The sequence below is a fragment of the Pistacia vera genome, unplaced genomic scaffold, assembly GCF_008641045.1.
Source record: "Pistacia vera cultivar Batoury unplaced genomic scaffold, PisVer_v2 Contig771, whole genome shotgun sequence".
In the NCBI taxonomy this organism is placed as follows: domain Eukaryota; kingdom Viridiplantae; phylum Streptophyta; class Magnoliopsida; order Sapindales; family Anacardiaceae; genus Pistacia; species Pistacia vera.
In genome coordinates, this window is record NW_022196636.1 from 167,012 (window position 1) to 181,136 (window position 14,125).

The window sequence follows — 14,125 nt, forward strand, 5'->3', positions numbered from 1 at the left end:
GAGCGTGTTTTTGAGCACTCTAAATGTGTTCTGCCACGGACCTGAAAAAAAAAATCAATTATCTAAGTCTAAAAGAAATAAATTTTATCAATAAAGAAAAAAAAATTGTAAATAATAAAAAAAATTAAAAATTAAAAATTTACGAACTAAGATTAAAACGAGATTAAGATCTTGGGTTGCCTCCCAAGGAGCGCTTGTTTAAAGTCTTAAGCTCGACTCCTTTCTGTCGTCAATGAGGATTTTGAAGAAAGAATGAGACCCTCCCGTCTTCATTCCCATTCTCAATATAAGGTTTCAATCTTTGGCCGTTTACTTTGAATGTTCCCTTCGTCGGAGGTGAACCTCTATCGCCCCATGCAGAAACACGCGATGAACTATGAATGGGCCAGACAATTTTGAGCGCAATTTTCCCGGGAAAATTCGTAGTCTTAAGTAAACAACAACATTTTGTCTCCCTCCTTGAATTCTTTGTTCACGATATGTTTTTCGTGCCACTGCTTAGTCTTTTCTTTGTAGATTCGGGCATTCTCATATGCATTATTTCTGAATTCATCCATCTCATTGAGTTACAGTAATCGTTTTGCTCCTGCCGCTTGTAGATCGAAGTTCAAAAACTTCAATGCCCAATATGACCTATGTTCTAACTCTACTGGCAAGTGACAAACTTTTCCATAAACCATCCTATAGGGCGACATTCCTATGGGTGTTTTGAATGTCGTCTTATTCGCCCATAATGCATCATCAAGCTTGGTTGCCCAATCCTTTCGAGAAGTGCTGACCGTCTTTTCCAAGATTCGTTTTAGCTCCCTATTGGACACTTTTACTTGGCCACTGGTTTGAGGGTGATATGGAGTAGCAACACGATGTGTAACCCTATACTTGCTTAGCAATGTCGTAAATTGGCGATTGCAGAAGTGAAAACCACCATCACGGATAATGGCCTTTGGCGTGCCAACCCTTGACAAAATATTATTCTTTACGAACTTGACAACCAAGCGAGCATCGTTTGTTGGCAATGTTGCAGCTTCCACCCACTTCGAAACATAGTCTACAACAACCAAAATAAAGCTGTTAGAAAATGAGGAAGGGAAAGGTCCCATAAAATCTATGCTCCACACGTCAAACAATTCTACTTCTAGGATATTATTTAGAGGCATGACATTTCTCCTAGATATGTTCCCAACCCGTTGACATTCATCACAACTCATAACAAAACTAAAAGCATTTTTAAAAAGAGTGGGCCAAAAAAATCCTGATTGAAGAACTTTAGCGGCGATCTTTCTCGAACCAAAATGGCCACCAACTTCCATTAAATGACAATGACAAAGAATATTCGTCATCTCTTCTTCTGGCACACATCTTCTTATCATTTGATTGGGACAATGCTTGTACAAAAATGGGTCCTCCCAAAAGTAGTACTTTAAATCTGCAAAAAATTTCTTTTGTTTTTGGGAGTTCATTCCAGGGGGCATAACTTTCTACACCAAATAGTTAGCAATATCTGCAAACCACGACCCTTCTTGAATAGCAAACAATTGCTCATCTGGGAAGTATTCATTGATTGGCTTCTCTTCCTCTCGAACTTCCTCATTGGACTCTAATCAGGATAGATGATCAGCTACTTGATTTTCCGTTCCTTTCTTGTCCTTAATTTCCAAGTCGAATTCCTATAAGAGCAATACCCATTGCAGTAATCTTGGCTTGGAATCCCGTTTTGCTAGGAGGTACTTCAATGCAGCATGGTCAGTGTACACAATAACCTTGATACCTAGCAAATAAGAACGAAATTTATCAATAGAGAATACTACTGCTAAAAATTCTTTTTCAATAGTGGCATAATTTAACTGTGGTCCCGTTAAAGTCTTGCTGGCATAATAAATCACTTGCAAAATCTTACCTTTTCGCTGTCCTAAAACAACCCCTATAGCATAATCACTTGAATCACACATGAATTCAAAAGGTAGTTCCTAATTAGGCGCAACAATAAGAGGAGCAGAGATTAATTTTGCTTTTAAACACTTAAATGCATCTAAACACTCTTGACTAAAATTAAAAGGAACATCCTTAGCTAATAAATCACAGAAAGGTTTAGAGAAATCCTGTATGAATCTCCTATAAAAACCCACATGTCCAAGGAAACTTTTGACAACCTTCACTGAATTGGGAGGTGGTAGTTTCTCAATGACTTCAATCTTCGCTCGATCCACGTCAATTCCATTTGCGGATATTCGATGACCTAACACAATCCCATCTCATACCATAAAATGGCACTTTTCCCAATTTAACACCAAGTTAGTGTCAACACATCTCTGCAAAACATTAGATAGGTTAGTCAAACAATCATCAAAAGAATCACCAAAAACAGAAAAATCATCCATGAAAACTTCAATGGACTTCTCAACCATATCAGAGAAAATTGAAATCATGCAACGTTGAAAAGTTGTAGGAGTGTTGCACAAGCCAAATGGCATTCTTCGGTAGGCGAATGTTCCATATGGGCACGTGAAAGTCGTTTTCTCTTGATCTTCTGGAGTTATAGCAATTTGATTGTAGCCTCACTATCCATCTAGGAAACAATAGAACTCATGGCCAACTAACCTCTCTAACATTTGATCGATGAATGACAATGGAAAATGGTCCTTATGAGTCACGGAATTTAGTTTGCAATAGTCAATACACACTCTCCATCCCGTGACTGTTCGTGTTGGAATCAGCTCGTTGTTATCGTTATGGACCACTGTCATTCCTCCTTTCTTTGGCACCACTTGGATTGGACTTACCCATGCACTATCCGAAATTGGATATATAATTCCTACATCTAAGAGCTTTAATACCTCCTTTTTGACCATTTCTTGCATTGATGGGTTGAATATTTTGTGGTTGGACGGTAGGCTTATAGCTCTCCTCCATTAGGATCTTGTGTGTGCAAATTGAGGGACTTATACCATTTATATCTGCAATTGTCCATCCAATGGCCTTTTTGTATTTCCTTAATATGTGCAGCAACTTTTCTTCCTCTACAGCATTCAAAGAAGCATTAATAATGACTGGAAAAAAATTATCCTCTTCTAAGAATGCATACCTTAAATGAGATTGTAGTTGCTTGAGCTCAAGTGTAGGTGACTTCTTGATTGGTGAAGTGGACTAAGATACCACGGCTCCAACTTCTTTGATTGTTTTAGCTTCAGGACGAACTAAGGGTGGTAGAGCATTTAAGTACCTTAAACACTCTCTTATCTCTTTATTATCAACTTCATCCTCATGATCTCTAGAATTCATCAAGCAATTCTCTAAGGGAGAAATGGGGTAGCTTTCTTCAAAATTCTGCATCCACTATGTTGTCGAGGACATTAATCTCAAAACATGTGTCTAATTCAGATGGACGCTTCATGGAGTCAAAAACATCAAACTCTACTTGTTCATCTTCTACCCTTAAGATTAATTTCCCTTGGTGGACATCTATCAATGTTTTACCCGTAGCTAGAAAAGGTCGTCTTAAAATTAAAGGTATTTCCCTATCTTCCTCCATGTCTAACACTATGAAATCTACTGGGAAAATCAGTTTGTCTACCTTAATCAAGACTTCTTCTACCACCCCCTAGGATATGTTATTAATCGATCAGCTAATTGGAGAGACACGGTGGTTGCCTTCATTTCTCCTAATCCAAGTTTCCTGTAAATAGAAAACAACATTAAATTTATACTTGCCCCTAAATCACATAAAACCTTATCAAAATAACAATCACCAATAATACAAGGGATAGTGAAACTCCCTGGATCTCGTAGTTTAGGTGGTAGTTTCTTTTGAATCAGCGCGCTGCATTCCTCCGTTAACATGACTTTCTCATGTTCCTCGAATTTTCTCTTGTGTGTGAGGATTTCCTTAAAAAACTTCGCATATTTCGACATTTGTTCTAACATATCAACAAAAGGAATATTAATATGCAAACTTCGAAACATATCAATAAACTTACCGAATTGTCTGTCAAGCTTCTAATTCTTCAAACATTGTGGGTATGGAAGGTTTGCATGGCTCGAAGAAAGTTTCTACTCAGATTCATGCCTACCGCGGCCACCAGATTCATTACCGCAACGACGAGTTAGAACTTCTGACTATTCGGGAGCTGCTTCACGATCGTTACGGCCACTAGTATCATCGTCGCATCGATCGTCTTTCATGTTGACGATCTTCTCCAAATTTTTACGCTCACCGTGGCGATCGTTCTTCTGTTTTTCCTTCAAATCTTTCTCCTTTGAGTTCTCCAAAGTTCTTCCACTCCTCAAGGTGATTGCATGCGCTTGTTCCTTAGGATTCTTCTCTGTATCGCTTGGCAAAACTCCTTGAACTCTTCCCGCTAATATGTTATGGATTTGCCCCATTTGGGTCTCAAGGTTTCTAATAGAGGTTGACTGATTTTGGACAAGGATTTCAGTCTTCTCAAACCTCTTGCTTGTCTCTTCAATGAACTTAGTAAGCACATTCTCCAAGTTTGATTTTGGCTCTTAAGTTTGAGAAACAGGAGGTTGTTTATGCTCGTTGTTGTTGCTCCACGACAAGTTCGGGTGTTTCCTCCATGCCGGATTGTATGTGTTGGAATATGGATTTCCTTGCCCCTTTTGGAAATTATTGATGTAATTAGCTTGTCCAGGCTAAGCAAACAGATTCCCTTCTTGGCAATCCTTAGATGAATGATTTCATGCACAGAGTTCACATGTTAGAGAAGTTGATTCAATTGCATTTATCTTTAAAACATTACCTAATTGCTTCTGAATGTTTGAAAGTTGAGCAACCAATGCGGTGTAACCATCAACTTCGTGCACTCCCGCTGATTTCCTTGTTGAAGTTATCTCCGAAGTCCTCATATAGTTATTGTTCGCCATCACTTCAATTAGATTGTATGCTTCCTCTGGTGTTTTATTGTTCAAGGCTGCTCCACTTGTAGCATCTATCATGGCTTGAATAGTTGGCAACAACCCTTGGTAGAACGTTTGCATTTGCGACCAGATTGGTAAACCATGGTGAGGGCACCTCCGTAAGAGATCCTTATACCTTTCTTATGCTTCATACAATGACTCCAACTCTTGTTGGTAGAAATTGGTAATCTCACTCCTCAGCTTGGCATACTTGGCAGGTGGAAAATATTTAGTGAGGAATGTTTGAGCTAACTCGTTCCATGTCGTGATGCTCCCAGATGGCAGAGAAATCAACCAAGCCTTAGCTTTATCTCGAAGAGAGAATGGGAAAAACCTTAGCCTAGTTACGTCATCGGATACTCCATTATGCCTGAATGTGTTGCATAACTCTAGAAAATTGGTGATATGCAATTTGAGATCATCATTAGGTAACCCAGCGAATTGGACCGACTGCTGAATCATTTAAAAAATTGCTGGCTTGATCTCAAAATTATTCACTTGAACTGGTGGTCTCCTGATGTTAGGATAGCACTCATCAACAGTAGGACTAGAATAGTCCTTCAATGCTCTTCAAACCACTACTACTCCACCAATTGCATTGCCTCCTATGATATCCTCATTCTCATTCTCTTGATTTTTCACATTGGGATTTATAATTCCCGTGTTAGCCATTGATTTTTCTAAGTTAGCTTGCCTCTTTTCTTTCCTCAACTATTTAGCCATTCTCTCGATCTCAGAATCTAAGGGATTAAGATCACCACCACCTTTTGAACGCAAGCTCTCCAGGTTCTAACTAAAAGAAACAAACAAAACAAAACAAAATAAAAATTAATTTCTACGCAAAAGTAAAACAAATCAAATTAGCAACTAAATATTTCGTATTGATATTGGTAAAAAAAAAATAGTTCCTCAACAACGGCGCCAAAAACTTGATAGGCTATTTGCAAGTGTACGAAATCGTGCAAGTAATAAAGCTCGAGTAAACGAGTGTCAAATCCCAAGAGAACTACCTACCAAGTACCAAACTAGTATATTTTATTGCTATTTGATGAAACAAAATTTTAAGAATGAATTTAATGAAAAAGAAAACAAACTAAAAACTAAACAAAAGCAGAATTTTATCAATACTTTGGTAAAAAGATCAATATGACTAAATCTAAGGCACATATTTCACACCAATTTAATCCTATGCATTGACAATTATTGCTAACCTAATTAAGCTTATTCTAAAGGCCAAACTCCCTGATATTTCACTAACTTTCTCTCGAACAATTAGCAAGTTAACCCTTAAGCAACAACCAAAAATATCTCTAAGTTGAATTTAGAAGCTAAGAGATCATTAAGTTCTATGAAATTTACTAGAGCCTCACAGATTGCGGTAACCTATCTCTAGCGTTCGCTCAATCTATGGTTTTATTACCTTAGACTAATCAGGTTTCATCTCTCGATCTCAACCCAACCCATGATATCATTCAATTCTCAGATCCATAAGAATTGAAAGTATTACACACAATAATAAAACTTAGAATTAATGCTCAATTAAAAATCAACAATAATAACATCAGCACATATTCATAAATTGGGCTACATCTTTAGCCCTAGAAAAGTTCATAATTGCAGTAATAAAAACAACCATTGTATTAACAAACATGAGTTCAAGAAAGAAAAATAGAAAAAGCTTCTCTAATTGGCGAACGAGAACTGCAAGAATTCCGATATCCAAAATAGTAGCCGCTCTTTCTCCTTCTTTAATCTCCTTAAAAACTTATTAAAGACCCTTATTTATAGTGGTAGGGTTTGGAAGTTAATTAGGAAAGAATTAAGTGCCTTAAACCATTCAGATTCGGACTAGGAGAATACAATAATCCAAACATTCCCGTGATCCATCGCTACGGCGATCAGAAACGGTCGTTGCGATGATCATTCTTTCTGTGCCACGAGTCTGGAATCTTTAGAATTTGGCAAAGTCATCAACATGAATTTTGTGTCTGTTTGAATAAGCTTTCCAACGCCACAAGAATTATCGAATTCCGATTTCTACAGCTCAAGTTATGATCGAAACATCGAAGCATGCTCATCTTGAAGGATTTCCAGGTTTTATGTCGTGTCTTCAACACTTCACAACTTTCTTGTTTCAACTCCAATTCTTACACCGTTTGTTCCTACTCGTCACGAATTCCATCGACATCATTCTTTTTCTTTCAAATATCAGTTTTTAACCTAAGAATGCTCAAAATGCACCTGTGATCCCGTAAAAATGTATTTATGAAATGATTAAATCAAATTAAACACATTTTTTCAAAAATAATCCAATTGAATCACTAACAAAATATATATTTTGAGGCTCTTATCAAAAATCCTAAATTTTATATTAAGGGATGTAAAAAAGGAATAGACCTTTTTATTTTACTTGTATTTTCCATAAAAAAGAAAAAACTAACACGATGGGCAGTTGTGTCATTTCCATATCACTCTAAATGTATAAGTGAAACCCTAACTATAAATTCTATCGCTAAACCTCTAAGCCCTTCGAGCAGCTGCTTCAAGATCAATCAAACAAACCTCTCAGAAGCTCTAACTTGAATCCTCTCACTCTCTGTTTCACTCGCAGCCATGGTAACCCATTCAAATCTAGTCTCTTCTCTCTTTTTCTTTTCAATTAATTAATCATTTGAAGCCATAATTCCAATTTAGTTTCCGATATAAGAAGTGTGCAATAATACTCGTTTTTTGTTTTTTGCTCTGAAGAAAAATTTAACTGTAACATGATTTACAAGCGTAGATGGTTTTATTTTCGTTTTGCAACCAAATTATTGGCAATAAATTCCTTAAAACGTGAGAATCTGTTACTTTTTCCTACGTTTAAGGGCAGGCATTTTGTATGTTTCGCATTTGTAAAGGATCCTATTGTGAAGCCTAATTACTATACATATTATGTTTAAAATAAAGCTGATTACGAGCTTTTCTTAAAAAAAAAAAAATAAATAAACAGTTGTTCCTGGTTTACTGGAGAAGTGTTTGTTGTTAGAAACCTTTTTTATTGGCTTGGAATTTTTATTGAGGTCCTTACTTGGATTATTATGGTTTGGCGGGGTCCCTTTTACGAATTTGAGGAATTTTGTTTAACCAAAAAGAACTAGAAGAATGAGTTGCATTTTTGTTTCTCATTTTGTGGTAGTGAAGAGTATTATTCGAATATCTTATCTGATAGCTAGTTTTTGGGTGATGGATTTGTAGTCAAAGAAGAAAGTCAGAGAGCCTAAGGAGGAAAACATTACACTTGGACCAGCTGTACGAGATGGGGAGCATGTATTTGGTGTTGCTCATATTTTTGCCTCGTTTAATGACACATTCATTGTAAGTAGTGAGCATAATGTATTTAGATTGTCTTGTAAATCGTTTTGCATTTACTTAAATGTGGTTTCTTTGAATTGTAGCATGTTACTGACTTGTCTGGAAGAGAAACACTTGTTCGCATCACTGGTACGGTACACTCCTTGGTTCATTGAGATAGTTTCTTTATTTCGTGTGTATGTATCATCCAAACTTTTATGGTAGCTTGCAATTTATGATGATATTCTTATGTGTAGTTACTTTTATGTCTCCCTGGAGTTTGTAAAGTAATACAGATAAAGTTCTAGAAATTAAATTAGATCGTAGTTGTATAGTTATTATTGTAGACTTCTGTGATTTCTAGTTTGTGTTGATTTACTGGAAGAAGTTGATTTTCTTTTTATGGTAGTGGTGATACATGTTCCCATGTACAGGTGGTATGAAGGTGAAAGCTGACAGGGATGAATCCTCTCCATATGCAGCCATGCTTGCAGCGCAAGATGTTTCTCAACGATGCAAGGTTTTACATTCTTTTTAGTTCTCTCAATGGATATTATAAATCTAATATTTACCATGACTTCATTTAAACTAGAAATTCATGCTTTTCTTATTATAGAAAGAACAGTTTATTGGCACTTGTTTCCAAAAAGTATTAACTTGTAGAACTGGTAACCTGCAGGAGCTTGGCATAACTGCTCTTCATATCAAGCTCCGGGCTACTGGAGGGAACAAGACCAAAACACCTGGTCCAGGTGCTCAGTCAGCACTTAGAGCCCTTGCCCGTTCAGGCATGAAAATTGGTCGCATAGGTCTGTTTTTCTAACTTAGTTTAGTAGGCATTGTTTGGTTTGTTATGTGTATGTGCCTCTGGGTGATCAGAATGCATTTACCTCTTTCACCTTGTGTCTTCAAGTGAATGTGATTATGCGATTAATGAGTACCTTTTATAATTCGGTTTGATTTCATAAGAATTACAGTTGTCCATGTCTTCTGTGCTCTGGAACTTTTTTGGTTTCCTTGGATGCTTGTTGATACTTAAATTAATAAATATCTTCTTTTCTTCTTCAAATTGACAACTGATCATTATTATCTGGTCACATGGTTGAAATGCAATAATAATTTCTTATCCTCATGGCTGAAATAGATAGTTGGGACTAGCCTGTCCAATGATTTTCTGGGCATTTTGATATTGAAATTTGATCTATTTATCATTATAGACTGGGTTAAATGTTTTTCTTTTTTCCCTCCAGAGGATGTGACACCAATTCCCACCGACAGTACTCGCCGAAAGGGTGGCAGAAGGGGAAGAAGGTTGTGATTCTTTGCGCTATTGTTTAAGCTGCTGCTGTTGTTACAGGGATTTTTCCTTCCCATTGATTAGATGCAAGAATGCTTTTGATTTTTCTCCTTTGTTTGGGACATCTGTAGTTTTGGATTTGGTTATGTTCACAATTTTGATCAGTTGGATCTATACAATGGTAAAGACTAGTTACTTCTTTGGTAGGTTCTGGATGTATTGGTTAAGCCAGTACCTGTTCAGCAGCAAATTATGACTGTAATGGTTATATTCACATTTAATATCATTTTCTAGATGCTGATCATACGGTTTGATCATCTTGATCAATGTCTTACAATCCTTCAATCGTTTTTGATAATAGTCTGACAAAATTGAACTGATGTCAATGTGATTGGAAAGTGTATGGGAAAAACATTTATTTTCTAGAGGGAAGTAGAGAGGAAATTGATGCCGGAAGAAAGAGGTTTATAGGAATAGATAGGATATATAATTGGAAAATATTGGCCTTTATGAGCCAAGTTCTGTTCAACTTTGATTTTGTTGTTTCTACAAGTGAAAATTTATATGATTAACTTAAACGAATATATCTATCATGATATTATAAATTTATTCTTAGAAAAAGGCAAGTAACGTATTTTCATTTTCAAATACTGCAAAAGATGTGGAATCCATGTCAAATTTTGAAACATAAAATCAAACTTTTATTTTCATTTTTAAAAACAATAATCAACATCAAGTGTTAAAGTTTAGTGAAGGAGTTGGTTCGTGCACCAAATTAGCATGGATAGATTTTTTTCAACATCTTGCATTTTGATAGATATTATTTTATTCATCAAAAATTAATACAATTAACTTGAGAATGATATTTAATTATTTATAGTAAAATAATTTTAGAAGTACCTACATAAGGTAGCAAATAACTCTCAATTTTTTTTTTCACTATTGTATTTTATTAGAGTCAGGCTATATTGACTTAAAATAGTGACGAGTGTTTTTATTCTTGTTACAACTTTACATATAAAAATTTTCACTTAAAATTCAATTAAATAGTTTAAATTACATAGAAGAGATAAGTGTGGGCTTTCGGCCTTCTTTTCTTTATGTTGAGCCGAGCCCAATATGACTTACGAAAAAACCCTAGACACTTTCTATAAAACCCTAATTATCATGGCCACCAAACCGCTGTTCTTGCGAAAAAATTCGGAGCAAGATGCAGATCTTCGTAAAGACACTACGGGAAGACATCACTCTCGAAGTCGAGAGCAGCGACAACCATCGACAATGTCAAGGCGAAGATCCAGGACAAGGAAGGTGATTCATTAACCTTTCTCTATTCAACTCAAAAACGACGCCTTTTATGTGTAGATTTTGATCAGAAAATGATTGAACAGGAATTCCACGGACAGCAACGTCTGATCTTCGCCGGTAAGCAGCTCGAAGATGGGCGTACCTTGGCGGATTACAATATCCAGAAAGAATCGACTCTTCATTTGGTTCTGAGGCTTCGAGGAGGAATCATCGAGCCTCTTTGATGGCTTTGGCTCGTAAATACAATCAGGACAAGATGATTTGCCGCAAGTATGCTCACTCTATTGAATATTTATCTATATTAAACTTAGTTGGGTTTGATAATTGTGGTTTTGGTTAAGGGGCTTGACTTAGCTTCTCTTGCTATGACAGTGCAGAAGAAGTCATACAAGTACCCAATATAAACAAACTTCATTCGTCAACTTTGTCAACTGTTTTTTATTTATTTATTTAGTGGCAGTTGATTTTCTTGGGTGGTACATCTTTGAATTAATGCATTCTTGTCGTACTTAGGTGGTGATTGTTGAGGTTTCTGGTGGATATCACTTGATTGTTGGAAAAGTGTGCCTATGAACTTCATTTAGTCTTTTGATTTCGAGGTAGCACTTTTTCGTGAGTGCTCTTTCCAAGCAGTATAACTGAGTTATGTTAGGTGGAGCTATATAAGGTTTCCATATTCATAGTGTAATGGGAGTGCTTTTACTTGAAGTGATTTTTTGAAAACATTTCATGGTTGTGAGGTTGAGAATGCTTAGTGTTATTGAAAAACTAACAGTAGAGTTTCAAGGTGAAATTCTTTAACTTGATGTACTTTTTTTGGGAAGCATCGCGTGGGTATTTACCCAAAGTGGTTCTGAGTGTTCTGTAAGAAGTTCCTGAAGTGCAGCTCTTTGGGGTGAGGACACGAGAATTATTCTTTTGAATAAGACTTAATGTTCATATTTTATAGAAAAATTGCTTAGAGGAACTTGGTTTGGCTAAAGTGCTTTTTGCTCTAGGAAACGTTTGAATTGTTATTTAAGAAATAGGTGATAGGTATGCGATTTTTATCTTGAAAATTTTCATGTTTTTTTGAAGAAATATTGATCGGTAACTTGATTGCTTTTGAGGAAAAAAATTCATTGTTCTATCAAAAAGTTGGTTTAAGTGTTTTGTAGAAAGCGTTTAAATTATTAAAGTAGTAAAACATTTTTTTGAACAATTAAAAGCGCCTCTATAAAATTACTTAAACTTCTTTGATAAAACCTAAAAGTGTGTTCTTGTAAACTTGTTTTAAATGTATTTGCACCTATCAAGTGTTTCCTTGGAAAGCGTTTCAATTGTTTTTAAACATAATATGCACTTAGCTTAACAGTTTAAACTATTAGATAAAAGGTAATTTTATGTATGCCTTAAGGGTACATGTTAAGGTTACAAAAAGACAGAATTTTGATTGTATCAATATTAATGATTTTTACTTTTTACTTTTTTGAATAAATGTATTGATACAATCTAAATTTGTTTGTTTGTGGCCTTAACATGTGCCTTTAGGACACACGTTAAGAACACCTTTTTAGGTATGTCCTAAGGGAATAGAGACAAATTTTGATTATATCAATATTTTATTTACAAAAGATAAATAAAAGAACTTCCATATATTGATAAATCAAAAATTTGTATTTTTGTAGCATTACAATATCCTTATGGTGTGATTAGGATTATTGTACATAAATATTGATGCTTTTTAAATCTAGTGAAGGTGTTTTATTGTTGTCAGAAGTGTTCCAAACACTGTCAATGTCGGCTGGGGTATTATAAGCAGAGAGTGCTTTTGATTTTTTTCGTCATTTTGGTTGAAGGATATGGTTACTCTTTGTATTGGGTGAGAGTTTAAAGTATTTATTTATATGATGGGACTATACTTGAACTCTCGACTGCCATAAAGGTGCATTGGAGAGCATCCTAGTTCGGACATTGATTTCCATTACAACTTTGTCAACTGTTATTTTTTACTGGCAGTTGATTTTCTTGGGTGGTACATGAGTTTCTATCATCTTGGGATACTTGATTCCTTCCTGGATAATATTTTTAGTTTTTCCTTGTGGAGGCCTTAATTATGTGCTCTATTTTTTTGAAATTGAATTTGAACTTGTTCAATAACATTTTTTGAGTGTTTATTATCATTTGCAATTTCAGTTTAATCAAGTTTGTTTAAATTTTCTCTGAAACATTTGTGAATCAGCTGTTTTCTGCTGTCTTATAATTGCGTAACCGTCTTGGCAGTAGTGGCGTAATTGTCGTAAAATACCTTGTATCTTATCTTGTTATGTTATGTGGGCCAGAAGTGATTGTGTTAGTGTTAGTAAAAGGCTTTGCCGTCTAATTTAGGTCATAGCATGTTAATAATTCTTATGCACCTTTATTTTCGGGGATACATAGTGTGACACTGCCCAGTATCATATTTTATGTTATTGTTGGGTCATTTGTGGTTTTTGGTACTAAATTATAGTTGTTTTACTGGATTAAATTTTGGATTGCTAGATGTTATGCCCGCCTGCATCCAAGGGCTGTAAATTGCCGGAAGAAGAAATGTGGTCACAGCAATCAGGTTTGTCTTACCTTTTGCCACTTGATTTGATCTTATATTTGTTGATAATTGATATGTCTGGAGATTCTTTGTTCTGTCAACAAATTAAGAAAACTGTTCATTTCTTGCAGTTGAGGCCTAAGAAGAAGATCAAGTAGACGCTTGAACTCCTTCATGTTGTTTGGTTTAGGAGTAAAATATTAAGTGAGATGAATTTGATTTTTGCCTTTTAAGATTGGAAAGCATTGTGGTATTTGAACCAAGAAAACCATTCTGTTGGAAAATTATAGTTGATTATTCAGTTGAAGCAAGCTGTATTAAATTTGAAGATTATTGGTTGTTGGTTTCATTTGTGAATTACTTTACATTTGTGAATTACTTTACTCTTTTTTAGCCCGCCCTAGGAATTTCTTCAGTTTTCAGAGGCACACCAGGCCATTATTAGGGAGGTATCTTACATTGAAAAAGAAAATAAAAAGTTATGTTATTTGTTTGTTTGGGGGATTAACTGTGTGTATCATAAAAAAAAAATGTGATTTCTGTGAATCACAGATATTACAATAGTTCTTTTATTTCCTCTGGAAATGTACTTCTGAAATTCTCTCACAATTTTCTTTTTTTATTTAAAAAAAGAAATTCAGGATTAGAAAATAACTTCATATTCTTTTTGTATTTGCTTAATGGGAAGGAGTTTTATCTATTAAATT

The 14,125-nt window shown here is 35.3% G+C and overlaps 1 protein-coding gene, 1 non-coding gene and 1 pseudogene across 2 annotated transcripts; all 3 read left to right on the top strand.

Moving 5' to 3' along the window:
• The first annotated feature begins 5,011 nt into the window (after positions 1-5,011).
• LOC116116425 lies at positions 5,012-5,118 on the top strand. Its single transcript, XR_004125811.1, has one exon. It is a non-coding gene; the product is annotated as a small nucleolar RNA R71 (small nucleolar RNA).
• Positions 5,119-7,405: 2,287 nt separating this feature from the next.
• On the top strand, positions 7,406-9,750 carry LOC116116411 (40S ribosomal protein S14-3). The gene is made up of 6 exons (XM_031402479.1): positions 7,406-7,530; positions 8,152-8,271; positions 8,352-8,397; positions 8,682-8,767; positions 8,927-9,056; positions 9,498-9,750. The coding sequence occupies exons 1-6, from the start codon at positions 7,528-7,530 to the stop codon at positions 9,563-9,565; spliced, it is 453 nt and encodes a 150-aa protein (XP_031258339.1). The 5' UTR covers positions 7,406-7,527; the 3' UTR covers positions 9,566-9,750.
• A 1,004-nt stretch (positions 9,751-10,754) lies between these two features.
• LOC116116418 lies at positions 10,755-13,767 on the top strand (annotated as a pseudogene).
• Positions 13,768-14,125: the final 358 nt, after the last annotated feature.

Excerpts from the sequence above, each read along its gene's own strand:
- LOC116116411 (XM_031402479.1), top strand. Across the intron at positions 8,272-8,351 it reads CGTTTAATGACACATTCATT|CATGTTACTGACTTGTCTGG; the intron begins GTAAGTAGTGAG and ends TTTGAATTGTAG. Across the intron at positions 9,057-9,497 it reads CATGAAAATTGGTCGCATAG|AGGATGTGACACCAATTCCC; the intron begins GTCTGTTTTTCT and ends TTTTCCCTCCAG.